At 37.3% G+C, this 27,780-nt stretch overlaps 3 protein-coding genes across 3 annotated transcripts; 2 read left to right on the top strand and 1 right to left on the bottom strand.

The window, feature by feature from the left end:
* Positions 1 to 29: 29 nt before the first annotated feature.
* On the top strand, positions 30 to 9,593 carry LOC145209605 (aminopeptidase NAALADL1-like). Its single transcript, XM_080079923.1, has 15 exons — positions 30 to 154; positions 217 to 3,186; positions 3,521 to 3,815; positions 3,987 to 4,194; positions 5,553 to 5,745; positions 6,024 to 6,181; positions 6,456 to 6,618; positions 6,768 to 6,966; positions 7,165 to 7,241; positions 7,308 to 7,395; positions 7,455 to 7,534; positions 7,744 to 7,931; positions 8,034 to 8,118; positions 8,278 to 8,370; positions 8,461 to 9,593. The coding sequence occupies exons 2-15, from the start codon at positions 2,981 to 2,983 to the stop codon at positions 8,567 to 8,569; spliced, it is 2,142 nt and encodes a 713-aa protein (XP_079936049.1). The 5' UTR covers positions 30 to 154; positions 217 to 2,980; the 3' UTR covers positions 8,570 to 9,593.
* Positions 9,594 to 9,603: 10 nt separating this feature from the next.
* Positions 9,604 to 12,766, bottom strand: LOC145209606 (thioredoxin-related transmembrane protein 1-like). Its single transcript, XM_080079924.1, has 10 exons — positions 12,509 to 12,766; positions 12,219 to 12,427; positions 11,972 to 12,087; positions 11,851 to 11,896; positions 11,526 to 11,654; positions 11,409 to 11,454; positions 11,193 to 11,294; positions 10,838 to 10,904; positions 10,465 to 10,619; positions 9,604 to 10,265 (listed from the first exon to the last, which is right to left on the bottom strand). Exons 2-10 carry the CDS (start codon positions 12,359 to 12,361, stop codon positions 10,062 to 10,064), a joined length of 1,008 nt encoding a protein of 335 aa, XP_079936050.1. The 5' UTR covers positions 12,362 to 12,427; positions 12,509 to 12,766; the 3' UTR covers positions 9,604 to 10,061.
* A 473-nt stretch (positions 12,767 to 13,239) lies between these two features.
* LOC145209604 (5'-3' exoribonuclease 2-like) lies at positions 13,240 to 24,688 on the top strand. Its single transcript, XM_080079922.1, has 22 exons — positions 13,240 to 13,494; positions 13,569 to 13,696; positions 13,758 to 13,869; positions 14,050 to 14,111; positions 14,498 to 14,609; positions 14,674 to 14,763; positions 16,043 to 16,184; positions 16,848 to 17,062; positions 17,993 to 18,184; positions 18,412 to 18,540; positions 18,684 to 18,845; positions 19,123 to 19,206; positions 19,460 to 19,561; positions 19,824 to 19,899; positions 19,960 to 20,156; positions 21,760 to 21,916; positions 22,220 to 22,412; positions 22,562 to 22,687; positions 22,827 to 22,946; positions 23,064 to 23,182; positions 23,606 to 23,733; positions 24,319 to 24,688. The coding sequence occupies exons 1-22, from the start codon at positions 13,420 to 13,422 to the stop codon at positions 24,409 to 24,411; spliced, it is 2,814 nt and encodes a 937-aa protein (XP_079936048.1). The 5' UTR covers positions 13,240 to 13,419; the 3' UTR covers positions 24,412 to 24,688.
* Positions 24,689 to 27,780: the final 3,092 nt, after the last annotated feature.

The raw sequence follows: 27,780 nt of genomic DNA, 5'->3' as shown, positions 1-27,780 counted from the left end.
ATTTTCTGATCTTTCAGTGTTGAGAAAAACGAAGAGGTTTAGAAGACCCGAAGTTGTCCCGAAAAAACGAAAACCGCGCGAAAAAACGAAAAATACGAAAACGCAGCAAGTCTGCAAAGCAAAATTCCGAATTCAACACGATCTATAATAAGTTGTACTTAATCAATAGGCTAAATTTCCGATACCAATGGCAGAAACTGATAAAAGTTGTTTCAGGTGTAGGAATATGAAAATCATCCTAGAACTTCCAGCTTTTGAAGTGGAATGCTTTTGACAAGAGGTTTCCATAACTGTAGGCTATCATAACTATATGTTTCTTAGGCCCAAATAATAGTAGATTTGCAAGGTTCGACATTGAACGTCGGAGACCTATTGGAATGTCCACGGAATGTGCGGAGATTGTAACAGTTCACATTAGAAATGCCTATTTCTTTTAGTTTTTACCCACGCTGAAGAGAAGTATTTTGAAACGTCAGCCATCGACGACGTAACAAGAAAGCAACCTGTGTATTCTGTTGAAAAAACGTCAATTTCTATAAACACAGCCAATTAAACAAATGTTTTAGTTTTATCCGTGACCATTTTTGTGCAATTCGGTCGATTATAATGCAACAACGTGATCGATAAAATCACATGGGGAAACGCGAGCACCATTTGAGAAAAATATCAAGGTTCAGCGGTATGAGCGTCAGATCGACTAGATCAGTGGTTCTCAGTCTTATACGTACCGCGTACCCCCTGACAACTTTCTATATCGCCGAGTACCTTTCCTAAATCCTGTTTGAATGGATAGACCAAAAATAAGCCCATTTTCTCGCCCTGCCTAGCAAATTGAGTAATTTCAAAACTGTACAAAACACGAGTTTCCCCCAAACCAGGGCTGATCGGTTGGGTCAGTTAGGTTGCAATTTTAGATCGGGCTAAAATTAGGTATCACAGAAAGCGACTCGCGTACCATCAAAAAAGTTCAGGCGTACCGCAGTTTGACTGGACTAGAGTCTAATAGCCGGTTTTACATTGCTCGGAAACCTTGTTTGCTTGAACAATCGTGCAAAAAGTAATAGCCTATATCGGGTACCATTAGTTTTTCAGAAACGGCGCTTTTGATACTTGACGCGATTGAGTTGGTTTTCCTTCCTCAATAAACGATTGTCCGCAAAAGAAAAATAGTTTCAACGCCATGTGGGTTTTCTTGTGTTCGCCTACATATACAACTTTACACACATAGAAACTGAAAACAAATGTTTGCTTGTAGGCCTACATTGAATAACCAGGGTCCATATGGCGCGTTTGATTTATTCAATTTTTTTAGCTTCGTTCTGCAAAGCAATAGGCTACGTTATGATTTAAAACTATAGGCAAGTGGTTTACAAACGCTGAGGAATTTTTAATACCATTGTGAGATTTTTTTTAGTTGACCAGTGATTCCCAACATTCTATTTTTGCATTAGGCTACTATGCATTTGACAAACATAGCAAATGCATCTGTTCGTAAACCGGGCAAACCGTATTGCTACAACAGCTGCAGAAAACATAAACATTGTGTATTTGCAAACGAGGTTTTGTCGTATTAGCCAAGATTAATATACCCTTGCCAAATAAGCAAAAGTCTTAGCCTACACTGCATTTACATGTTGAAGTCAACTTCAACACTCCGCCAGAAGGACTTTGCCGGAAGGGTTTGGAATTGCATAAGCTTGGGCGAACCATTAAAAGTTGTTTGTGTGCAAAGTATTAATTGTAGTTCTACTGTTATACTCCGGTCAAATCCTTTCTAGTGGTCATAACAATTAAACACGTGTCTTGTAGCGGCAGCTCCCGTACATATCCGACCATCTATTCTGCAATTTAAACAATGCTATGTTAACGGAATATGTACACTAAAAAGCAAAAATACAGGCTTTTCCGGTCTCTTATCCCAACAAATCACTGGATCTGTTTTTCCTTCATATTGTTTGGTGTGGTAGGCTACCATTCTACCAATTACGCGTGTAAGAATTAAGTCCAAACGGGGCATCTGAGATTGAATTATGTTATAATGGTATTACCAATACAAACCCTTATTACCCCAACCCTATAATGGCCCCATCCGCTGGTAGCCTATATTACTAAGATTTATTAAAAGGCCTGCTGACTATAAGCTACGTATTTTATAGGAGCTGGTCCCGAAGTTTGCAGTAGGCTACTCATTTTTTTTTTCGGGCAAAAAAACACCAGGTCATACTTACATCAGTCAAAAAGGATACAGATCATCGTTACAACACTGATCGTTTCAAATAATTGCTTTACAGGACTAAACAATAGGAATACCGCTGCAATAGGGCCACCTATTTTAGCACAGATATGACGTGTTCTTTGATCATTATTTTGTAATGGTCAAGTGAAAGTGTGGGAAACAAAAATTGGAAATGATAAACTGTATAATTTTTTCTACGTATGACAAATCACAAAAGAGTTATTTCGAAAGGTTTGCAAGCCTATAATATTGCCAAGATTAAACTTTCGCGTGGTGAAAGAAACAATCGGGCTGATCATTCGACTATGATTTCTTCTCAGTTGCATAAACTTCGATCATCTGTTTAAACTGCACAATCACGTAACATGTGACCACCATGCACCAGTGACTATAAGCATTTTGTCAATTATTAATCCAATGCAGGATGGTATGATCTGGTTCGGTATCGCAGTGTGTGGATTCAGCTTTTCGAACCAGTGGACGAAACCCATATCTTACCCTGCGATAATTTCCAATATCAGTTTTAAGAAAAATTTAAATAATTATGTCAGTTAAACATTCCATGGTGATTGAAACGCTATGTGTTATTGCAACTTCGCGAGCAGTCTAAAGTTTTTTTCAATTTTAGCAATGACTTATTTGAGTTAATAACATTTAAGCCAACCCACCAGTATGCAGTTTAACAATATTTTGATTACAAGAAATGTTAAGATTTTATAATTATGCTGAAGGTCGGAGAAAATAATGGATAGAAAGGCTGTCATTTTAAGCGTTCTGGTGGGAGTTATTTGTATCGGTGTTGGTGTAATTATTGGTTATTTTACGCATCCAACGTCAAGTACCCCGCAATGGGTTGATGGAGCCGAATCGTATTTTCGTGATGTTAACGAGAATGACATCCAACAATTCATAGACGTTGTGGATGCTGACAACATCAGAAACGAACTCCAGTAAGTTTTTTTGGGTGCTCTAAGCTATGACAGGCAATTAAAGAACTTCGGCATGAGCTACATGCGTGACGCGTAATTCCACCATCAACGATGAATAGTGATAGCCATACATTTGCAACCGAAAAGTTGTTTTTTGCACAATCTTGGCAATAAATCGGTAAGTAAGCGAAAGTTGAAATGTAGTTTCCTTGTGGTAAATCGCCAAGATGACATCGGGGCGAAGTTTAATCGTTGACCAAACTGACAGTAGGCTACGCGTTACGTGTAGACACCCTTTATAGTTAGAATTTGATTACTCATATAACGCTGGCAATTGAATACACTGTGTATGCAGGGAACTGTCACTGGAGCCACACATGGCAACATCGCCAAGGGATGTTTACCTAGCTGAGCAAATTCGCAATCGGTGGTTAGATTGGTTGGACGACGCTTACTTAACGCCCTACGATATCATGCACGGCTTGTTGAACGAGGACGCAGCAAAGCCTAACTCACTAACAATTGTTAATCCTTCCAACAACGTCGTGTATACTGCAAAAATGACCGAGACGGTTTACAATGAGATCATGCAAAATTCGGATGGAATTGTGCCCTACTTTAACGCTTTTGGTCCTCCAGGTGACGTTAAGGTACATACTATTTGCAAGGAAATACAATCTGTAACTGTTAGAGGCTAATATTGGATTACCTTTTAGGCCTACAACCAATTATTAGATTTTTCAAAACATTTGATCACATTTTGTCAGCAACCTCGACATCTGCCGATCAAGTCGAAATGAAACAACATTTTATGTCGACAGGGTAAATTAGTATTTGCAAACTTCGGAAGCGATGAAGATTATCAAGCACTAAGCGACGCCGGAGTTGACGTAAATGGGACCATTGTGTTGGTGAAATATGGTGGAGGGGTCGGTAGAGGGGGCAAAGCGACGGTCGGGGCCAAATATGGCGTCAAAGGAGCTTTGGTCTATTCCGATCCCGAAAGCTGGGTAGTTGAAGGCGAACAAGGTGTGTACTTTTACTGACAATGCTTTCATTGGTCGTTCTCAAGCTAGGTATTATATAACTCGGCTTATTTGGTACCAATGATTGGTGCAAACAAAACACATGCCTCACTAAATCGCAGTGGCAAATCCCTGTTTGCAAAGATCGTAAAAGTCATTAAACTGCCTGGAGGGACAAATACTTTAAGGGTCACAAACAAAGTTGCAGGTATAACGAACTGATTGTGCTTTATTCCCAACGACCATACAAAATACCGTGATTTATATAGTGTTCCGCTGCCTAGTGCTTTGTCAGAGACTAGACATAACACAAAGTGTTTGTTTATATGCTTTCGCTATTGCTCGCGCTCATAGAATGAAACGGCGTGGTCAATACGGTCACGTGATATACTGTTAACATAGAGATCGTTTAATACTAATTGTAAACACTACATTCCTCCCTAAGTTATAGATGTTAAATCCCAAAGTTATTTAACATAATACACAATGGCAGTTTGTTTAGAAATGACGCAGTACAATGACACTTACTGCTATATGAAAATACAAATAGGTATTCGGATACAATTTGGCAAGATAACACAGTTTGTTTGACACTCATACATTGGCTTCTTATAAAAAGGATGTTTGAAGTACGTTGTGAAGAATAGCACTGAATACGTTGTGTGAAGAATAGCACTATAGGTAAAAAATGCAATATACAAGCAAATCAAATGTTCACAATAACACTTAAATGTAAGTACCATCTCTCAGATGTTGAGGGGGTCTACGATTTCTAGTGGGGTAACGACGAACAGGGTCATTTTCTACAATATCATTTGCATTTTGTTCTTCACAAGGTGTTGTGTTATCATGGTCGTATGTAAAGTACGGGTGATCATCATCTGTACGTACATCATGTTGTGATGATTTGTTTATTTTCTTAAAGAATGATGGATTTCTGGTTACTGTTTTGTATTTGTTTTGTGCCGTGATCATTGTGCCTTTGATGTGTGTGACTGTGAATGCATTTGGATTATATGGAAGCATTAATTTTCCTTCCTTTCTTTCTTTTAAAAGAACTTTACTTTTTATGCAGTGCTCGCGTGCCACGTATACCGAAAAAGGCAATACTCTTTGTTGCGTCATAGACGTGTAAAATGCGAATGAAAATAATTATAGTCGGAAAGGTCATGTGAAATATAAAAAAAGTTTAACTAGTGTTAATTAACTAATGTTAGCTTTTGAGTATCATCTGAGAGACCTTAGTTCACTGGTGATACGCTTTCCACAGTTTGTACATAACACGTAACATTTTTCAATATCTCCAGATCCTAATTTCTGTTTCATGTTTCTAAACGGTTGGTTAATTTCCACAATGCGCAGGTTACCCGGAAGATTCGAGTCTGCCAGGTACCGGTGTGCAGCGCGGTTCAGCTTTGGGAGATTACGGGGATCCGTCGACCCCAGGTTACCCTTCAACCAAATATGCGTATCGAGTCCCTGAAGATCAAATTGAACTGTTCCCTCCGATTCCACTTCAACCTATCAACTACAACGATGCAAAATATTTTCTGGAGTGAGTGTCTTTGAAACATTTTTATTACTTAGTTCAGGGGTACACAACCTTTTCGCCACGACGTCCGCATGGCACATCCCTAAGTTACCAACGGCCGCCAATTGCTTGCTTGTTTTTGTTTCAAAATTACTGATGGTTACTTCTTATATGTACCATCTAAAGGTGCCTGAAAAGCCAATGCAGCGAAGTGCAAACAAATTAGCTTTTTAAGGCGATGTGCCCCTGTACCGCTGAATACATTGTTAGCCCACTTTATAACAATGGGTCAAAAATTTTAGTCGTATGGGAGGCGTAGATGCACCAAACTCCTTTACCACTGACTTAGATGTTACGAGCTTAAAGGCCGGTCCGGGTTTTGCATCTCCTGACCAAGACAATGACGTCCGATTGATTGCCAACAATCGATATGAAATTTTAGAATCCAACAACGTGATTGGTGAGTCTTGCGGTCACGTGATCAGAATGTTTTTTTTGCTATTGTTTTAGCTTTTACCACTTATAAGAAACGCTGGTGGTTTGATAATACGTTAAGGATACATTATTCCGAATCTAAGTCCGCATCTGGTAGTTAAGCTTAGAGTTGTTATTGAAGAGTTGCCCTTATCCTATGTTATTTCCTAATTTTGAATTTTAGATCTGAAAACTTTTTTTTCTATCTGTCGTGTGATAAAGACATGAGAACTTGTTACATTTTTCACTCCAATGTGCAGGAATAATTAGAGGTTCCGAGGAACCGGATAAATATGTGATGTATGGAAACCACAGAGATTCGTGGGTTTATGGGGCGGTTGATCCGGGCTCTGGTACAGCTTGTATGATGGAGATGACTAGACGTTTCGGAGAAATGCTAAATCAAGACTGGAGACCGAGAAGGTGCGTATATATAGCCTTTTTGTGTAGAAATATGAAATTCAGTTATAAATATATAAAGTAATTTTTTGTGTATTTAAATGCAAAACTGCAAAAAAATATTTATCATGCAAATATCAATCAACAGTTTAAATTAAGTCGAAATTTTGCAGGAGCATTGTGTTTGGGAGCTGGGGTTCGGAGGAGTTCGGCCTCTTAGGCTCTACTGAGTGGGCAGAAGACAACATACAGATGCTGACACAGCGCGCACTAAGTTACATCAACGTTGACATTGCTGTGTTTGCTAACGACTCGTTTTTTGCTCGAGCTAGCCCTTTGTTGGCCCCGGTTTTGTACGAGGCTGCACAAAAGGTAAATCAACTTCTGACAAACATGAACGCTTGACTTTGCTAGAAATTTCATGTGAAACTTATTTGTATCTCGTAGTCCCAATCCCTGCTATTTTTATTTGCACCATGCAGTTTTAATCTCTTCCGAAGTTTATGTGCAAAGACGTTTTACCGACAAAGTAGCCTACGCCAGTTTGTATTCAAAGTCTTGTGTTTGCAGGTGAAGGACTTCAACGGAGGAACAGCGTATAAAAACTGGCAGGACAACTTCCCAAACGAGGACAGCACAGCGCCAGTGTAACGTCTTTCGTTAGTTTGTCATAACATTTTGCCTTAGATTATTATTAGTTTTGTGTTTTACAGGGTTGGTCGGCTTTATACTAGTTCTGATTATGCTCCATTCTATCAAATGTTCGGCGTTACATCCGCTGATCTTTCGTACCGAGGAAATGTAGGTTTATTTCTAATGCGCGTAAATCTACAGATTGTTCACATATTGATTTTCTTTAGTCGAAAGAAGATCCAAGATACAACATATCGCCATACCCAACTTACCACACTGCATACGATACGTTCGACTATGTTGACAGGTATAAAAATTGTTTAAGAAGATAAAGTTGGATCTCGCAGTGCCAAACTTTGTGCTTAAGGCAATATTCGGTTACAAAAAAACATATGTTTATCTACCAGGCAATTATTGCAGAATAGCTGTGTTTCGTTCTCATTTCAGTTCTGTGCCGCTACTAAAAAATTTGCGTTCTATAAAGGTACATCTTTACAATTTGGATGTGTTTTGTAGGTTTGTAGACCCAGGATTTCTTGCCCACCGAACAGTAACGCAGATAGCTGGTGCATCAATGATGATTTTGAGCGATTCACTGATTATCCCGTTTTCTGTGAATTATTTGTCAGCCTATGTGCAATCACAAATCGACGCCACACAGAAGGCCTTTGGTGCCCAATTAACAAACGCAGGAATTGAACTCGGTAAGCTGACATCAGAATGTTTGTTTAAATAACCATGTTGTAATTCCCATGTTTCGTTATGTAAAAAAAAAATTGGATTATTATTTTTTCCTTGCAATCCAGATTTGTTGCAACAAGCCGGAACCGAGTTTACTCAGGTATCAGCAGAATTGGAGAATTACATTGCGAATGATCTTGATAGAACCAGGTAAGCGTACTGCTGTTTTACAACTATACTTACAGTAAATATCAAGCCATTGTTGTCAGTTGTAACCCTCACACCGATAAACATTTTACAGTTGGTATGTTTTTGTAATGTTTGCTTGTTTTTTCTTTTATTTGGCACTTTATGTTGTTTAAACTTTAGCATTTCAGCGATAAACGCGGTTAATGATCGGTTGATAGCTGTTGAAAAGAGTTTCATTGAACCTAATGGACTGCCAGGTGCTCCTAATTTAAGGTAAGACGCTGCACTCTTGTTAAATAGTCTGCTTGCTATGCTTAATTGTTATAAAGTAGCCAGTAATCCAGACTTAAATATTATTTCTAGACACGTTTCCGGGTCACCAGGGTCACTGGATGATTCTAGCGGATCATTTCCGGGTTTACAGGACGCTCTCTTTGAAATTAACACCGCTACGGATCAAGCGGCAAGATAGGAAATTGTGAAGCAACAATTGGCGCTTGTGACTTACAAAATATATACTGCAATCAAACTGTTGAAACTAGACGGGCAACCATGAAACATAAATTTTATAGCCTGTTTTACTGTGATAAAAGGACATTCGATTTCTGCAACTGAAATTGATCACAAATTCTCGAGTATGTAAAACAAAATCGCTTTAACTACAACTGAAGTAGTTTTGATTAGTGGCTGCAATTATACATTTTTTTACTGTGTAGCAAAAAAAATACATTTTTTTATGTGACACAATGAAATATTTCCAGTTTATGATGATTGTGTTCGTCCACGAAAATGGTATCAACGACTTAATGGAGTATTTCCCTTTCCTTCGTAATGCAAAAAAACACCTTTTCAAATTTGGTTTCATTACTATGATGTGCATTTGTTTTGAAGATTTCGAGTATTTTTCTCACGCGATATATGTGTCTATGTTGAAGCCACCGTGAGTGCCGTTGCTTGTAGCATGTTTGAAGTTAAATTAACTACTGAACTCTAATATACTTAAACAATTTTAAAACTTAAGCTGTTTTGAGGATACTTATTTCTGGGATGGGACAATCGACCTAATTTTATCGTAGAAATTGTTGCTGGTCCGGTTTCAGGTGCAATGAGATGTCTGACTTGTGATAGCTAGGGTGCATGTTGTGATTACGACACAAACTATTACTATATGCATTGGATTTATACCGTTCGTCCGTTTTTAAATTAATATCCATCAAGATTGATCCTGGACTTTATTCCTTGACTTTACGTTTGGGGTGTTTGTCATCTATATTTTTAGGTGAGCAATGTCTCACGGGCCTGCGGGTTACTCGAGGACCACGTTCCTTGAAAAGTTCAGAACCAATGTATTAACCCTATACCCAAAAATTGTCATTTTCGATCTGCTAATAAACTTTTTAAAACGAAGATATGTTCACTACGCTGTTGGTTAACCTTTAACATGAACCTGCTAATAAAAACAAAACAAAAAAACAAAACAATGACCAACTGACTAAAAACACAAAATCAGAAAGCTTCTGTATGTAATACAAGAACAAGAACAGAGTAACAATAAACAGTGTAATGAATTGTACATGCATTTTCTTCCAGTTTCAATATTGCACACCAAACACTGCAAAGCACCCGAAAGTTCGGTTAATAACGTATTTAGTGTTTTAATGTGGTAAGACTTGGCCATAGCATAGGCTACATAGATAACTACATTTTGTCCAGTGGTTCAAAGCTACTGGCCTACAACATCAGAAATCGTATTAAAGGCATGTTTCTGTTTGGTTAAAAAGTACTACACGTGTCCACTGCAGGGCAAAGCGCGTGAAACAAAACACTTGTTAAATGCCACCAAGTACCAATTGCAATAGAAGTCTACAGGTCGCCCCGGTGTGAAAATGAGAACACAGGTAAGGTACATCAGAATCACGTGCACAATACGTCCTATATAATATTTATAGAGGCTGATTCTACAGTTACTCAGTCTTGGCGCCGTCGCCTGCCTCTTTCGTGTCGGCGTCCGCAGTTTGAGAAGCTGGGACGTTCTTGCGTTGACGCACTTGAGTGTCGGGCTCATCGGAGTCATGCTCGGCATCTGCCACCTCAAGAGCGTGAATGGTTTCCCATTCTTGTGATGCACGAGATGATGCTTGTGATCCATTCATGGACTCCTGTGAATGCTGGTAAAATAAAACAATTTAAATATATTGGGAATAGATGTAAATGCGATATTTTTGTACAGAACTCATTTTGTTTTGAAAAATAAGTTGTGTCACAGATGCTTCAATTTTACAGTAGTTTGTTTTCTGTGAAATCAGCAATTTGACAATTTATAATGTAAACATGGGGGTTTATCTATGGGGTAAGTTTTGTCCTAACCTGAGATGCTCTTTCCACTTCATCATCAGTTGCTACTGCACTTCCCTCATCACCTGTATCTTCTTCTTCGCTCTCCCTTGCTCTTTTTTCTTTCCTGCTCTTCTCTTCCTCTTCAGCATTCGTCTTTAAATCCTCAGGCACATGAAATGGTCCCTCTGTAAAAATGTTTCATTCATTATTATTATGAAATCTTTCCATACTCAAATGGCCAAAATGTTTATGCCACATATTGCACATTTTTGTCAGATAATTTATTACATTGCCAATACTATTTCACACTACTTAGCAAGTGAACCCCCCAAAATGTGTGTGATTTCTGTTTTTGCAGTTTGAAAACATTACAAGTAAGAAAATAAACAATAGCACCATATACCTGTAGCCTTGGGTGGACGTCTGGTGGGTTTTGAAGGTGAAATGAAGTCAGTGATACACACTAGCAACTGAAACATTTTAAGGCATAACTTTTATATCACTGGCTTTACATCTGAAATTTCACTAAATAAACACAAGTAGGAATTCCAAATATATTTTGGATGATGCATCCTAACACAATTTGCTGTCCGACTATAATAACAGTTGTCCTGAAATGTTTATGTTTTAATCAAAATTTGTTTTGATATTTGACTAGTTGTTTTTGTGCTCAATGAGGTATCATCAAAATTTCCTGTTACGATAATACATCAACAATACTCTTTACTCAGCAGACAAAAAATATAAATATAACTTACTAAGCCAAGGACTAGGCCAGTAATGATGGTACCAACTCCAAATATTGCATAAGACACCCATGTGGATAGTCCATAGTTTTCAGTCAAAGAATCATGAACATTCTGTAACAGAATAGCTAAGAGATGCAAATATCTACAATTTAAAATTTCATATCACATACATTTTATGTGAAAAGTATAAATGATCATGCAAATAAAATGCAGAAAACCACATACCTTCATGATGACTGAGGTCTTAAATAGCCATGACATCATGGTCATCCTAAAATGGTTACATTATTGTGTTCAATGAGAACATTTATTTGAAAAATAACTCGCAGCAGTTTCACTCACTGTATTGAATCAGGATGACGAACCCACCACACAGGTTCATTATTTTTCCACAATTCACCCTCTACATAGTCATGCATGGCATCAGCTGTGCGCAGGCCATTGTAACGCCAAAACTCTCCATCTTTTCCACTAGCATTACACAAATTTAATGTTATATTTTTTCTACACTTTTTCTACAGTTACATACATTTTTTCTACAAACATTTAACAGTTGCAAATTTGTAACTGCTGTTTTTTAACAGATAAAAATCATAGAAGTTCATGCAATTAATTAACGTGTACACTCTATGACCTAAACCTCAAATTATTCCTTTGTCCTACTTACAAGTAGAACGATGGTAAAGCTGTGACCATAAATCTCCCACTTAAACCTGCACAAAAACATGGGTAAATCAATCAGCACACATTTTTTCAGATTCTCTCCATATTAGTGTAACTTTCTTAACCTGCTTCTTTGGTAATATCAATCATTGCAACATTTATTTGCAAATCTTCACTCCAATCCGAAAAAGCTTTGTAATCTTCTTCGTTGGCTCTGCAAGCTGGGCACCATGGGGCATAACTGAGTGAAAAGTGGGTAAAATGTCAGACATAAATTGTACTTGAGAAGTTGAATATATTTAAAAGGTAAGCACCAAAAGTGGTAATTATATTTAGTGAAAACGCATAAAGGTAACTTTTAAGAATGCTTACAATTTTATCATCCATTGTCCTTTTAATGAATTCTTCCAGTTGCTGTCATCCAAAACAATAATTTTTCCCGTCTTACGGCACGAAACAAGGGTAGTGGAGGCAAGAAGACAGATAACTTGCACAGCAAACAACGCCCACGACATGCTGCAAGTTGACAGCTTCAGTGTTGGACTGTTTAACGTTAAAATAAACTCCTTTCTTCTCTTTCCCTGTTTTTAGCCAACACAAAACCAACAAACTACCAGTTAAAATAAACATAGGTACATGGTACAGTTTATCACATTACATACCCTCACACACAAAAAACAGCAGCATGTGGCAATAAAAACAACAACAATAACACCAAAATGTCCAACAAATGCGTGCCTGCGTGGCCATCAAACGCTCTAAAAACTGACGCAGCACAACCAAAAAAATGACTGGCGTTTGCGACGCTGTGTTATATGCATTCTTTTGTCCACCAGGGAGCAAGTCGTGACGACTGACGAGCATTATTCTTGGTGAATGGAATTTCGGGCCAACAAAGCAAATGCCGAATATCCGTTGATAATCACATGATTGTCACAGGCATTGTCAATCGTGATAAATGCAATTGTGCAACAACAATTGGTTTGCCACAATCGCCAATAAATTGTGTGAAGTTGGTCATTTTGCTAAAATATTTTTAACAATAAGAAATCATGTTGTTTTTAACCCTCAATGCTGAGTAAAAATTTAAAAAATTGCTTCTGATAAATATTGCGTTTTGATTATTGTCTCTTGCCTGGCGCTCATGCGTTTCGAAGTATGCCGCCCGATGATCGCGCGGAACGAGAGATGAAAAAATTACCACGTTTGTTGTAAATTTCTTGATCAGAATGATTGAAGGAGCAAACGTTGATCGTTAGTTTAGGAGTTTAGGGTATTCGCCGTTTGCACGCTTATATTTCATCACATTTAGTTAATTCATAAGTGCATGTTGTCCGAGTTTTTTTTCATTCGCCTAATTCTGATTTAAATTAGTGTAGTTTTGGGAGAATTACTTTTTATTATTTTAGTAGGTTTTACCCCGCACTAGATTCCAATAGTGTTGCTAGAAAATCAAAACAATAAAAATTAGTACTATTAAAAGTTAGAGCATGACGATGCTGTAAAACAGAAACTTGTAAAAGTGAAGTGAACCCACATAATTTTCCATTGCCCAATATTACAACATCTGAAGATGGGAGTTCCAGCCTTTTTTAGATGGTTAAGCAGAAAGTATTCTTCAATTGTGGTACATTGCAACGAGGAAAAGGTTTGTGTAGAAATCAACATGTTGTATCCATATGAAGTGAAACTTATTTTCCTTTAAACAACTTTGTTTTGCAGCCGAAATCCATTAATGGAGTTGATATCCCAGTCGACACTTCTCAACCCAACCCAAACGACATCGAATTCGACAATTTGTATCTAGATATGAATGGAATCATTCACCCTTGCAGTCATCCTGAGGACAGGTTGGAATTGGATAGATTTATTGTAGTAAAAAACTATTTCTAATTATTTTAAATAATGCAGACCTGCACCTAAAAATGAAGAAGAAATTATGATTGCCATTTTTGAGGCTATTGATCGCTTGTTTGCTATTGTACGTCCACGAAGATTGTTGTACATGGCCATTGATGGAGTAGTAAGTAAATTTTGTAAAAAACAAAATATTTAAATTTGTATGTAAATTTGTAACAAACTTATTGTAGTGTTTGCTTGAGAAATACTGTTTAGGAATGCAATGGTAGACCCAACTCATGCACCATTCACTTGACAAGATGTTGTAAAGGTATTACCTTAATCTGCTATTTGTCATTTCTAGGCCCCTCGTGCTAAAATGAACCAACAAAGATCAAGACGTTTCCGTGCATCAAAGGAAAGCGTGTAAGTGCTTTACAGTTTTTTCAGAAATTGTTTGCCAAAGTTGATTTATTGATGACAAAAATAGTGATATCATGTCAATTTAGTCTTATGAATATATAATACCTTTGACTGGAGTTAAGCTTCCTCAGTTTACTATGTCTAAAAGTGAACAGTTTTTCAATGTACTCCTTTTAAAAAGTACTCTAAAATGTTTTCTTTACTGCATAAACTTGCGTTAGCAATGAGTTAGAAGACATAAAAACTTCTGACTCTTAAAGACCCAACCTCGACTCTTTAACCCTGATGAAAATAATTTAATTTCATTTGCATGGTAATTTATCATTCTTGATTAAACAAAAATTAATGTTAAAGATAGGCATTGATTACACACATTTCTGTTCATTCAGTGAAAATGCAGATATTAAGGAAAAGATTAGACAGGAGCTTCGCAACAGTGGTGCCAGGTTACCTCCCGATGATCCAAAGCGAGAAAAGTTTGATAGCAATTGCATCACACCGGTAAACTGGCATACTTAGTAACAAATTTGCTGTGATCACATATTGATAGTTTTCCAATTTTTAGGGAACTCCATTTATGTTTCGACTTGCCAATTGCCTCCGCTTTTATATCAAAGACCGGTTAAATAATGATCCTGGATGGAGAAAAATTGAGGTAAATATTTGACTAAGAGATTATATATGTCTTGGGATTAAGGAAAACTTTACTAAGTGCCAAATTTTAAAATATTATAGTCCTTTGCAATATTTGGTAATGATTTTTGAAATGAAACTAAACATTGAGCACAAATTCAGTCAATTTTTGCAACAAATGAATCATAAATTTTAAAAATATTTTACTGTAGTACCTACTGTGGTTCCTAATGCAGCCACCTATATTATTATTATGGGTCCCCTTCCCTGAAGGGGACACATATTGATTTTACTCGAATTGTTTGTTTGTTTTTTCTGTTTTTTTCTTCTTTTTTCTTCCCAAAGTTTGTCCGACTCGTTTTTTCATCAAATGTTTGATGGATTTGGCTGAAATTTACACAGATGGTAGATATAGTTATGTAGATGTGCATCCCACTTTGTTTTTGTTGATGAACCCAGTATTTACCCCGCTAGCCCCCTAAAATGGGTGAGTTTTTAAACAGTGTCAGAATTGGCTTTTGAAATTTGGATTTCTTGTATAGTATGCCATTTATAGGTGTCGATTGTTGTGTTCAACCCTGTAGTCCTAACATTTACCCCACAAGCCCCTAAAGTGTAAAACGTATTTGTATGTTACTGGGCACCACAAACGAAATATTTCTTTGGCGCAATAGTGTTACAAGGGCAACCAGTTGTATGTTGCTCGTTGGTGGGTTGCTTGGTGGTCGTTTTTGAGCCATGACAGTTAGGGGTTGTTAACAGCCCTATGACATCAGAAACATTAACGGTTGTTGCTCAAAACACCTCTAGTGGTCAAAATTTTCAACATTGGTGGAATGGGCTGAAATTTTGCAGTACTATTGATTGAGTCATTAAATAGGACATACTTCAAACAATATCTGGGGTGAATCTAATTTTATAGTTTCTATTCTACATAGCATTATTATTTAAGCCCAGTGCTGATCACTGTGTTTTACCTTACAACACCCGACTTTCTCATGGTTATCTCTTGAATTGCATTATTTTCAACTTTGCATGTGTGGGGACCCATGAGTTTTTGCCTGCAGAAACGACTAAAGTTATAAAAGACGGTGACTAATATGGGACCCAATACAAAATAAGCATAGGAAATATATTTATGTTGTAAAATAGGTTATAGTGTATATGCAAGGGCAATATGTGCTAAGCCACCCTTCTAGTTTTTATATTATTTACCTGTCCCATATGTGCACTTTGAAATAACATCTTGGGTTTGGTATTTTTTTGAAAAATTCCTGTAGATGTCAATTTCTTTGCTTTAGGTAATTTTGTCCGATGCTAATGTGCCAGGAGAAGGAGAACATAAAATTATGGACTTTATTCGAAGACAGCGGGGACAGTCAGCTCATGATCCCAATACGCACCACTGTATATGTGGGGCTGATGCTGATCTCATCATGCTTGGTGATTCCTTTAGTTTGGTACTGAGTTTCAAGTTGCTGTAGTTGTTTACAGTTTTCTGAAAACTCTTATTTTGCCTGAATGTTGTGACAGCATGCTGTTAACCATATTTGTAATCGACCAGTCTTAACTATTGTCATTTTTTAATCCAGGTTAAAAATTGGAGTCGGGTAAAAGATTTTTACTTTTACCAAACTCTTAAAAAAAATTAGAAAAATTTCTTAATTTAACTAAACTAACACAAATTCAAACCTAAAACAAAGCTAAATAATATTCTGACTCCACATTATTTAAAAGACCAGCTTCAACTCCACTTTAAATAGTGCGACTTCACTTTTGCATCAATTCTATTTGAAGTATTGTTCTTGACTAAGCATCAATAATCTTACATCTACTCTTTGCATTAGAGCTAAAAATGAAATCATCATGAAACATTTATAATCTGACAATTCCTAAATGCTTTTTGGAACTTGTTGAGTTAGGTCAAATATTCACCTCAGTGATATGCAATAGGTAAAAATATGCTATTCATTGATACGGTTACATCATCAGTTACATCATTAATATAAGAGCCTAGACATAATCAACTTACTCCATATTACCCTTGCATTTGTTTAGTAAACATGCAGTTGATGTTTTTCTTTAAATTCTTATGTTTTCCAACAGGTCTTGCTACCCATGAACCTAACTTCACAATCATTCGTGAAGAGTTCAAGCCCAACCAGCCCCGACCATGTGGAATATGTTCACAGTATGGTCATGAAATGGCTGACTGTTGTGGTCTGCCTAAAGAGCAGGAAGGTGAACATGGTGAAATTCAATCCCAACCTCCAGGATCTGGCACAAACTACATTTTTATTCGGATATGCACCATTAGAGAGGTAACAATATGAAAAGTTCTGTTTGGGTGATATAACAACAAATATAAGAATTCTGATAAACTGGTTTTGGTGTGTCAGTTTGATTCCATAATCTCAGTGTCACTCTGTAGGGCCCCCAAAAGCACCTCTCCAATAAAAGTGTACTTGATATTACACAAGATGCAGCTCATTGACACATGTTATGTGGCTTTTCTAGTCTGAGTTGCAAACCTATTTCTGAAAAGGGCTTATGACTTAGTTTCACAATGTTACATTACGACACAAAAGTAGCCGATTATGAAGTCAGACAACCATACTTTTGACTAAATTTTAGTATTGAGTCTGTTTCAACATTACTGTATACCAGTGGTTCTTAACCGGGGTGTGATCGAACCTCAGGGGTTCGACAACGCTGAATCAGGGGTTCTACGAAGGTCTTTTTGAAGTACAGTACAAAATCTCGATTTCGTCAAACTTTAGGGTTCTATAGTCGATAAAAATGGCAGTTTTTGTTTGCTAAATATCTAAACACTGGAAGGTTGCACTAAGGTTTTGTTTTCTTTTTTGAAGTAACAAAGAGTATCATTATGTCAGAATTTAACAAAATGACAAACAGTAAATTTTACCACTACGTTTGGTCGAAAGCTAATTATGACCCACAAAACAAAATGGGTTAAAAACGATGGAACTGTTGGGGTTCGACCAAAAGCTGAAAAATGTCGTAGGGGTTCGCCCGTGATAAAAAGGTTAAGAACCACTGCTGTATACACTGATTTTTTAGTATGTGACTCTTCTATTAACCAAGTTTACAACTATACATAAGACCCACACTTATAGTACTTTTGCAAGTCAAATAGTGCAACTTGTATGCTGATCAAAAATTTTCACATTATGATTATAAAAACAAATACCAGATGCATTATATGCCTAAGTGTTTATGTTGGTTTTTAGTATTTGGGCAGAGAAATGGAAATGCCAGGTCTTCCATTCAAGTATGATTTCGAGAACGTTATTGATGACTGGGTAATGATGTGTTTCTTTGTTGGAAATGACTTCCTTCCTCATCTGCCATCCCTTGAGATTCGGGAAGGTGCTATCGACAAACTTGTGAAACTGTACAAAGACATTGTACATCAAACTGGGGTAATCTTATTAAGCATAATGACAAACTTGTGAAACACATTGTCTGTTTTTGTTGTTTTTGGCAAAGTGATGATTACTCACGATGGTCTTCTGCAATATTTGATGACAATTTGTGTTAGCTCTGTCTGATTGCCATACAAATAGTAGCACAGATTACAAAAATAAAAAAACAAAATATGTAATTGAAGAATACTTGAATTTGTAATGTTTTATGTTTGTTTGCACAGGGTTATCTTACAACAAATGGTCAAGTAAATCTAAGCAGAGTGGAGAAGATTATGCAGGGTATTGGTCGATTGGAGGATATGATCTTTAGGAAAAGAAGGGAAAGTGATGTCAACTATCGTGCCAGAGAGGTTAGTTTTTTCATAAAAATGACTATGCCTGAAAGTGAATTAAAAATGTAAGTGGCTTGATCAAATGCAGGGGTTCTCAAACTAAAAAGAAGAGTTTGTTATTGTTTTGGTTTTTGTCTGTTAAATCTTTGCTTTTACATCAGAAAGCCAAGAAACAAAAGACAAGGCGTGATGCTGGTCCATCATATATTCCTGGTGGCCAATATGCCCCTGTGCCACTTGGTTCTGCCTTCGAATCTCCAAGGGCACTGTCCAATGTCAAGGAAACTGCAATGCAAATGCGATCAAGAGATCTTAAAAACATGGTAAACGTTTTTTTATTCATTGTGACATTAAGTTTTGAGTGGGAAATCACAAAGACCGTGTCACCGTGTGCAACTTTTCAGAAAAAGAATAAGTGTAAAATAAGGATAAAAAAATTACTTTCTGCCCCAGTGGCCCTTTTTTTGCAACTTCAACAAAAGTTATTAGCCTTTGATAGCAAACTTGACTCTCCTGGTTGAGCCACAAAACTTGTTGACATTTAGCTGTATATTCTTAACTTATGAGAGTGCTGTAATAAATTTGTGGTCATATTAACAGGATGCTGCTGCTTCTCTTCGGTCGATGCTGCAAACACCAGAGTCAACTTCAAGTTCACCATCCCCATCAGCTAAAAGAAAAAAAGTAAAACAAATATGCTTGTTGATAATAATAATGCAGACATGTGAATGTTAGATATTTAAACACAACTGATCCTTCTGAAAACTGCATTTATATAACCTTTTGGCAAAATGATGATCAAACACGATGGTCTTCTGAATATGTGTGAAGACAAAATGTATTAGCTCTGTCTGATTGCTACGTCCCTTAAATTGTATCAAGACACTGATATATATATCCTGTTTCACAGTTGCTAAAGTAAACACATGATTTTTAGCCGGATGATGATGATGACGATGAACCAGCCGATGAAGTGAGGTTGTGGGAAGATGGATGGAAGGAAAGATATTTCCGTACCAAGTTTGACGTTTCCATGCAGGTGTGAAGAATTAAACACCTCAATGTTATGACCATGTCACTAATACCTATTCACAATGGAGTCATAAATATTTTGTGCTGGATATATGTACCCTAAAGATGTACTGTTTTGTTTTTACATTTTGCTTGACTGTTTGTAAAAAAAACATATTAATTTTTTGTTTAATAAGATACTGACGATGCTGTAATAGCGAAATATATATATCTTTAAAACTAAAGGGTGAACGACTAAGTGTTTTTCTGAACTTACATCTAATTTTTAGGATTTTGAATTTCGTCGCCAAGTTGTGCGATCATATGTAGAAGGTCTATGCTGGGTTTTGTCATATTACTACCAAGGTTCGTACTGATAACAATTGTTGCACTGCACCCTACTTCTAAAACTAATTTGATTATTAGGATGTGCCTCATGGAAGTGGTTCTACCCTTTTCACTATGCCCCGTTTGCATCTGACTTTATCGACATTGAGAGTGTTCCAAACACATTTCCAACTGACACCAAAGCAAAGAACCCTCTGGAACAACTCATGTGTGTCTTCCCGGCTGCAAGTGGACAATTTCTACCTGAAACTTGGAGAAATTTAATGTCTGACCCTGTAAGTTTAACTTGTTTTGTAGATTAGGAAAAAAGGAATACAAACATATGTCAGCAATTTGGCAAGTACAGTTGCACACAATTAAAATGCAAGTAATTCTCAGTGCCGACTATTATTTGGCACTGACAATGACTAAATGCTACAACAACTACCCACCAGTGCTTTGTAATTTTTTTGTGTCATTATGGGTCCCCTTGCCTGAAGGGGACACATATTGATTTTACTCGAATTGTTTTTGTTTGTTTTTTCTTCCCAAAGTTTGTCCGACTCGTTTTTCCATCAAATGTTTGATGGATTTGGCTGAAATTTACACAGATGGTAGATACAGTTATGTAGATGTGCATCCCACTTTGTTTTTGTTGATAACCCCAGTATTTACCCCGCTAGCCCCCTAAACTGGGTATTTGTCCGACTCGTTTTTCCATCAAATGTTTGATGGATTTGGCTGAAATTTACACAAATGGTAGATATAGTTATGTAGATGTGCATCCCACTTTGTTTTTGTTGATAACCCCAGTATTTACCCTGCTAGCCCCCTAAAATTGGTGTTTTTACCCAAAGTTTGTCCGACTCGTTTTTTCCATCAAATGTTTGATGCATTTGGCTGAAATTTACACAGATGGTAGATATATTCATGTAGATGTGCATCCCACTTTGTTTTGTTGATAACCCCAGTATTTACCCCACTAGCCCCCTAAAATGGGTGAGTTTTTAAACAGTGTCAGAATTGGCTTTTGAAATTTGGATTTCTTGTATAGTATGCCATTTATAGGTGTCGATTGTTGTGTTCAACCCTGTAGTCCTAACATTTACCCCACAAGCCCCTAAAGTGTAAAACGTATTTGTATGTTACTGGGCACCACAAACGAAAGATTTCTTTGGAGCAATAGTGTTACAAGGGCAACCAGTTGTATGTTACTCGTTGGTGGGTTGCTTGGTGGTCGTTTTTGCGCCATGGCAGTTAGGGGCTTGTTAACAGCCCTATGACATCAGAAACATTAACGGTTGTTGCTCAAAACACCTCTAGTGGTCGAAATTTTAATAGTTGGCGGATTTGGCTGAAATTTTGCAGTATTATTGATTGAGTCATTGTGGTTTTTATATATTTTTTAGTTTGTGTGTGGAACCCAATTAGTTGCCCTACTAGCCCTCTAAAATGGGTCAGTTTTTTAAAACGTTAAATAGGACATACTTCAAACAATATCTGGGGTGAATCTAATTTTATAGTTTCTATTCTACATAGCATTATTATTTAAACCCAGTGCCGATCACTGTGTTTGACCTTACAACACCCGACTTTCTCATGGTTATATCTTGAATTGCATTATTTTCAACTTTGCATGTGTGGGGACCCATGAGTTTTTGCCTGCAGAAACGACTAAAGTTATAAAAGACGATGGCTAATATGGGACCCAATACAAAATAAGCATAGGAAATATATTTATGTTTTAAAATAGGTTATGGTGTATATGCAAGGGCAATATGTGCTAAGCCACCCTTCTAGTTTAAATCTACAATTTTCCTAAAAACTACAAATATTTACCTCACTTCTTCTGAAGGGTTTGGTCAGATGCAGAAACTCTTGTAACTGAATCTGTTTCAGGATTCTCCTATCATTGATTTCTACCCGGAAGATTTCAAAATTGATCTAAATGGGAAAAAATACGCATGGCAGGGAGTTGCCTTGCTACCCTTTGTTGATGAAGAAAGAATGATAAAAGCCCTTGAACGTGTGTATCCAGACCTTACGCCGGCAGAAAGTAAGTCTGAGTAAATTGCTTTTATAACTGTAACAATGATTTTGTGTTTTGTTAAAATGCTCTGTTGAATTTATACCTATCAACATAATTTGGTATAAAATGTAAGAATTGCATGTTTTTTTTGAAAGAAATTTCAGAAACAAAAGTTCAGAAAAAAGTGCATTTACATGTGCCTTGATTTGTTTTGTTTTTGTGTTAAGCTCACACCTAACTTTTCCAGTTTTATAGTTAAAATGTCTTTCATCTGCAAATGACCTATTGCTCTGTGACATTGTCCCTTTCAAATAGTCTTCTTTTTTACAGAAATAAGAAACAGTCTTGGTAATGATTTCCTATTCGTTGGACCTGATCATCCCTTACATGAGTTGTTCAAGGGTTTATATGAAGGGGGATCACCACCAGCTACATATGAAGATGCTGCCGATCTTGATCCTTCTCTGGCTCATGGGATGGCAGGAAAATTGTGGAAAGATGACTTTTGTTCACTTGATGAGAGGTGAGTTCAAAAAAGTCTGCCCACATTTTGGCGTCAAGAAATGAAGACATGTTTTTATTTCAATAAGCCGAAACCTTTATATATCTTGACTTTCTTACAAGAGGTAATATGTACAAATTCACATGAATAACAAGTGTTTTTTTACTCAGTGTGGTGCCCCCACCCCTGCCTTGTCTTGAAGCAATACAACACAACCGTGTGCTGAGCATGAAGTTTAAAGATCCAGCTTATCCTGAAGGGCACATTTTCCGTGCAGAAATTCTTCCAGGGGCAAAGTAAGAATATTTGAATTAAAGTTTTGTTTTGTGATTTAACACTGCATATAACAAATGCACTACTCAACGATACACTACGCAAATAGGAATATTTAAAATTTTGGTCTTACATGTAATATCTTTTTTCTGTATTTTTTAGGTTTCCTCTGCCTACATTAAAACCAGGCGACTTTGACAACAGGCGAAATAGTTCATGGCAACCTCGCTTAGGTTTCAACCCAAACCGAAACAGAATGAAACTTGATCAATCCGGACACAGGTACGTCACGTTTCGTTAGTACAAGAATTATTATCATCGTGTTGATATTAAAGTGATCTAAAATAAGTGTGACATTTGGGAAAATTGTTGAGTACGTAAGTTATAATTTTTTGGCAGACATCTTGGCCATCACATGCCTGGAACCAATTCGCATCAATCTCCGCGATACAATGATCCTTACCACCGTCAGAACTATCAATCCTATGACCGCAGAGGATCCCATCATGACCGTCCTGGTTGGTGTTTAAGAGCTAGTTCATACTCGTTAGGTGAAAGGTCACAAAATCAAACAACGATAACAGAATAAGAAACAAACCGATTTAAATTCAACAGGATAAACTGAATTTCAGACCATTGGACTGGCAAGTGGCAATGTCAAGAAAATTGTCAAACACTGTTTGTTTTTGCTTTGTTTCGGTCCAATAAAGGGCATAAACGTTAAAACGCTTAGGTTTACCACATGTCCGAAATTCGAGCGGAAATAATGTGAACATTGATAATAATTATAGCGTTCCTTATTTTAATGCGCGAAACAGCCTTCAGCATAGTCTGGTATCGCCGAAGCCGGGTAACAAAGATATGCCCACCCTTAGATAGACATTTTCGTTTTTCTCTTTTTTCACCATCACATGACCACCCGCCCCGTTGTGCATTGACAGATTACCGCAGTCATGGTGGTGGAGGATCTCACTATGGTCAACCCCGACCATCATGGGGTAGAGGAGCACCCCATCGTGGCAGGGGAGGCGGGCAGTATTCCAACCATAGACAGCCAGCCCCTCAACATGTAGGTTTCGAGACTAGTCGTTCTATATTATATATCTATAGTTCTATACATATATATATAAGTAAATCCGGACCCAATTGGACCAAAAAATAACCATGTTAGGCGAAGACCTGGATTAACCGATGTCGATTGGTTAAAGCCCTACCACGTTACAAATCACTTGTACCTCAAGTTTTGTCCGTATTAGGCGGAGATCCAGATCAACCGAATCCGGTTTAACTGAGGTGTATGACATCATATTTTTTCAAACATCGAAAAATGTTGACTAATATCATCTTTTTCTATCTTTGTGTTTCCCAACATATTTTTTTCCATTGTCAACATTTGAAATTTCTTAAGTTAGTTACAACGCACATGGTTTAATATAAATTAAGCGCTAGTAATGTTTGCTGCTTACAAGGCAAAGCGTTTATAGAGCGCGAGTCCCGAAAAGACTCCTCGTGGAAAAACTCCACCGCCGGCTAGATTTTTTAGCCTAGGCCTACGCCTTGCCATATGGTGAATACTTGGTGACCGGGCGATTCGGTATAACGCATTTAATAGCCTTGGCGTACAGTGCTTTACGTTTGTGTTGTTTGTTTGTAGCCCCATAACTACAGGGATCAACATCGTGACCCATACAGTGGTCGCGGAGGGCGTGGAGGTTCTGGTGGCTACTCACGATATGGCGTCTACTAATTCAGTTATTCTGCATGTTAAGTTTGTGAACTGGCTTCTCCCTTCACATTGTCCTGTCTACTTTTCCTGGTGTCTGTTACAAATGTTGTAATAGGTTGACTTTTATTTGTTTTCTAAAAAAGATTGTTGGTTCATTCAATACATCGCAAGAAGTTTAAGTTTAGGTGGCACTTTAATAAAAATACATTTTTTTGCGAGGGGAAATGTCATCCCACTTTTTTATCGTTTTATGACGGCGAATGTTGCCATGTGACGCAAATAAATTACGACAATTGTACGTGTTGAAAAGTTTTTTTGTTGTTGAAATAGGGAAAACAAAACAGCATCGAAGTGAAACGTCAACCATAAGCTAAAATTTTGTTGGGTCAGAGGAAGTAATCGGGCTTTGGTCCTATATGTTTCGTTGTTTTCGCAGTCAAGCTTATTTCCAAATTTCTTCATTGGATTGCTCAATTGTAATGTAGTTCGCTGTATTGGCGAAAATCTTGCACAACAACATTATGTTGGTTTTCAAGTGTGTTTGATACATGATAAGAATAGGAATTTGAACGTTACTCACATAAGTGATCGCTAGCAAACATGTAGGTCTTATTGTGTATGCATATAACTTTGAAGTGTTTGCTACAGCAGATTGACTGTGGTTGAATACAAATTGGGGCGTAACATGAACACCCGCTTTTGATGAGATGTAAGGTTACTACCATGCATCACATATAGGCAGGGTTGCCATTGACCTGAAACCAAAAATAAGGACAACTGAAAAATTAATGTATTAATACGAAATAAAACAAACGTTTTTGAACAAATCTTTGCATTTATACGAGCAGCAGTGACATATCATATGTAATATTTTGGCCAGGAACAGTCTGTTCAAGCCACTCCTTGTTCGAAAAACACAACTTCGTGCATCTCGCAACAGCTCGGGTTTAGGTCTACTTTTACTTGTAGCAAGGATTTGACCAGTAATTGTTGAAAATAAGACAAAAGAAGGACTCAAGTCAAAAGTAAGGACATTTCTTAGAAATAAGGACAATGAACTTTTCTAAGACATAGCCTTTCAAAATAAGGACAAATCTTAGAAATAAGGACGGTATGGCAACCCTGCATATAGGTTAGGCGTCATCTCATTTATGATACGTACATAAATCAACACATATTATTGGAATCACGTTAAATGTGTCGACATGTAGGCTACTTTCGTATTGTTTTTCCAAGATACGATGCGTGCTGCCGTAAATTGTCGTTAACATGGTGTAACTTTTAGTGTATCCATTTTGATCATTAACTGGAACATGCTTTTTCACGAATGTTTGGAAATTGCTATTTACACCGCTGGTGCCAACTTTGCGACTTAATGTCCCGGCAGGTCTTTTCAAGACTTGGAGGGAGAATTGCTAACTGTGCCATTTCGCAAGGTGCAGCACCATGCCTCTTCATCAGTGATGGTTGTATATATCTGCTCTGATATGTTGTTACGTGATTTTCCAGGGCCTTTGTTTTAACCATTCTTTTTGCTCGTATTCTGCACATAAAACAATAAACTGGTTGCTAAATCCATTTGCTACAAAAGGGAAAAACTGTTAAAAATCAGAGCGACGTAAAGCATATTTGATGTTATTGTGAAGTGATTGTTGTCAAAGAACCGACAAACGTTGTCAACAAATGAATTTGGCTAAAAGTCTTAGAACTTGTAACAGACTATAGTAACCACCAAAACATCGCTACGCATCCCCTGCGAATATGCCCAACGCTGTGGCCTATGGCCCTTTAAAAATAAGAAATAGGTGCATCTAAAATATACAGGATCTCTTGGTGCATTATTATCACTGCTTGGCGCATCGTTTAAACACTTGGCGCACCGTAATATCGCTTGGTGCACATTTCGATGATTTGGTGCGGTTTAATTGCACCAAGGCCAAGCTATATTAGGTGCACCAAGTGATATAAATGTTCACCAAGCAATATTAAGGTGCACGAAGTGATTTAAATGTGCACCAAGCGATATTAAGGTGCACTAAGCTATATAAAGGTACACAAAGCTATAGGGTGCACCAACCGATATAAATGTGCATTAAGCGATATAAACGTGCACCAACCGATATAAATGTGCATTAAGCTACATATAGGTGTACCAACCGATATAAATGTGCGCCCAAGCAATATAAAGGTGCAACAACTGACATACATGTTCACCAAGCAACACAAAGGTGCACCAAGCGATCCTTTATACCTTGTATGCACCGGTTGGAAAACACTGTACACCCATGTGGCAAAAAAACAAAACAATAGACAACAGAGTCATGAGCTTAACTGCAAATACTTACTGGAAAGACAAAACGATGCCCTTGGCCAGACATTAACGAAGCCGTTTGGGCACGGATGGCAGGTTCTGGTGTAGGTGTCATAAAAGAAGTTCATTTTGCAAGATAAACATCGTCCGTTGGATATTTCCATGCCAAAAGGACACTAAACACAATGACAAACATATAGCAGGTACGGGCGTCTACGACGTTAACTTTTGTAACCAGCTAACCTGAAATATTTCGTTCCTTTCAAACGATCTTTCGGCGTACAACGCCCATATTTCCTCCACCGCTTTGTGATAAGTCTCATACGCTATTTCATCTTCTACTCCGATTTCCGATTTCGAGATGTTGTTCAGTGGTTTTGGGTACGTCTGGGCAGTGATCTGTACCACATACACTTTCCTTTTGTTTTGTATTACAAAGGCAAGTTGCAGAATATGGACTTAGGATTATTTCGTCAGATCCTGACCGAGTTAAAAGGCAACGAAAGCGTATTCACTTTTTAACGCCAGCTAAAGTTAATTATACTTGTTATAAATATTTTTGTGTCTACAAATAAGCATTTAAGGTTAAGCTTTCTAAAAGATGCAGTATATAATCATTTTGTGCTATAAATGCAATTTCAATAAAGTAATACTTCAGATCAAGGCAACTCAAGCTTATTAAAAATTGTAAACTGTTAAAAAATATGAGTCAAATAATTGTATTGTGTGTTTATGCGAACCTCGTATTTTGTTGTTTCGCCCTTAGACTGAGCTGATGTCGTAAAATGTTGAGTAGTATGCGTTGTCACACGACTTTCAATTTTTTCGCATTGAAAAAACTCCAAAAACATTGAGCCTCCAGCACTCGGTACCCTGATGGTTGTATTACAGATCATTGTTGGTTCAAGGTCATACGCAACCCGAAATATCAGGTTAATTTTTATGTCGATTGCTGCAAAACGCTTGCTGTGGGTTCTCTGCAAAAATTGGTGCGTTTGTGTTGTTTTAAAACTAAATGACATAAAACAAGGCAAAACGAAAATAAACATGCATAAATCTCAAACATCAAATTGTTTTTT

The sequence above is a fragment of the Phallusia mammillata genome, chromosome 1, assembly GCF_965637545.1.
Source record: "Phallusia mammillata chromosome 1, kaPhaMamm4.hap1.1, whole genome shotgun sequence".
NCBI classification, from domain to species: domain Eukaryota; kingdom Metazoa; phylum Chordata; class Ascidiacea; order Phlebobranchia; family Ascidiidae; genus Phallusia; species Phallusia mammillata.
The sequence above is the reverse complement of the archived record's forward strand: the minus strand, read 5'-3'. Positions and strand labels throughout refer to the sequence as shown.

What these genes read in the sequence shown, in the direction of transcription:
- LOC145209605 (XM_080079923.1), top strand. Translation starts at nt 2,981, where the DNA reads ATGGATAGAAAGGCTGTCATTTTAAGCGTTCTGGTGGGAGTTATTTGT. An exon ending in AACATCAGAAACGAACTCCA is followed by an intron (nt 3,187 to 3,520) that starts GTAAGTTTTTTT and finishes CTGTGTATGCAG; the next exon opens with GGAACTGTCACTGGAGCCAC. An exon ending in ACGTTCGACTATGTTGACAG is followed by an intron (nt 7,535 to 7,743) that starts GTATAAAAATTG and finishes TGTGTTTTGTAG; the next exon opens with GTTTGTAGACCCAGGATTTC.
- LOC145209604 (XM_080079922.1), top strand. Translation starts at nt 13,420, where the DNA reads ATGGGAGTTCCAGCCTTTTTTAGATGGTTAAGCAGAAAGTATTCTTCA. An exon ending in CAAGAGATCTTAAAAACATG is followed by an intron (nt 18,846 to 19,122) that starts GTAAACGTTTTT and finishes TCATATTAACAG; the next exon opens with GATGCTGCTGCTTCTCTTCG. An exon ending in TTTTGTTCACTTGATGAGAG is followed by an intron (nt 22,413 to 22,561) that starts GTGAGTTCAAAA and finishes TTTTTTACTCAG; the next exon opens with TGTGGTGCCCCCACCCCTGC.
- LOC145209606 (XM_080079924.1), bottom strand. Translation starts at nt 12,361, where the DNA reads ATGTCGTGGGCGTTGTTTGCTGTGCAAGTTATCTGTCTTCTTGCCTCC. An exon ending in TGATATTACCAAAGAAGCAG is followed by an intron (nt 11,897 to 11,971) that starts GTTAAGAAAGTT and finishes GTTTTTGTGCAG; the next exon opens with GTTTAAGTGGGAGATTTATG. An exon ending in CTGGCCTAGTCCTTGGCTTA is followed by an intron (nt 10,905 to 11,192) that starts GTAAGTTATATT and finishes AAAATGTTTCAG; the next exon opens with TTGCTAGTGTGTATCACTGA.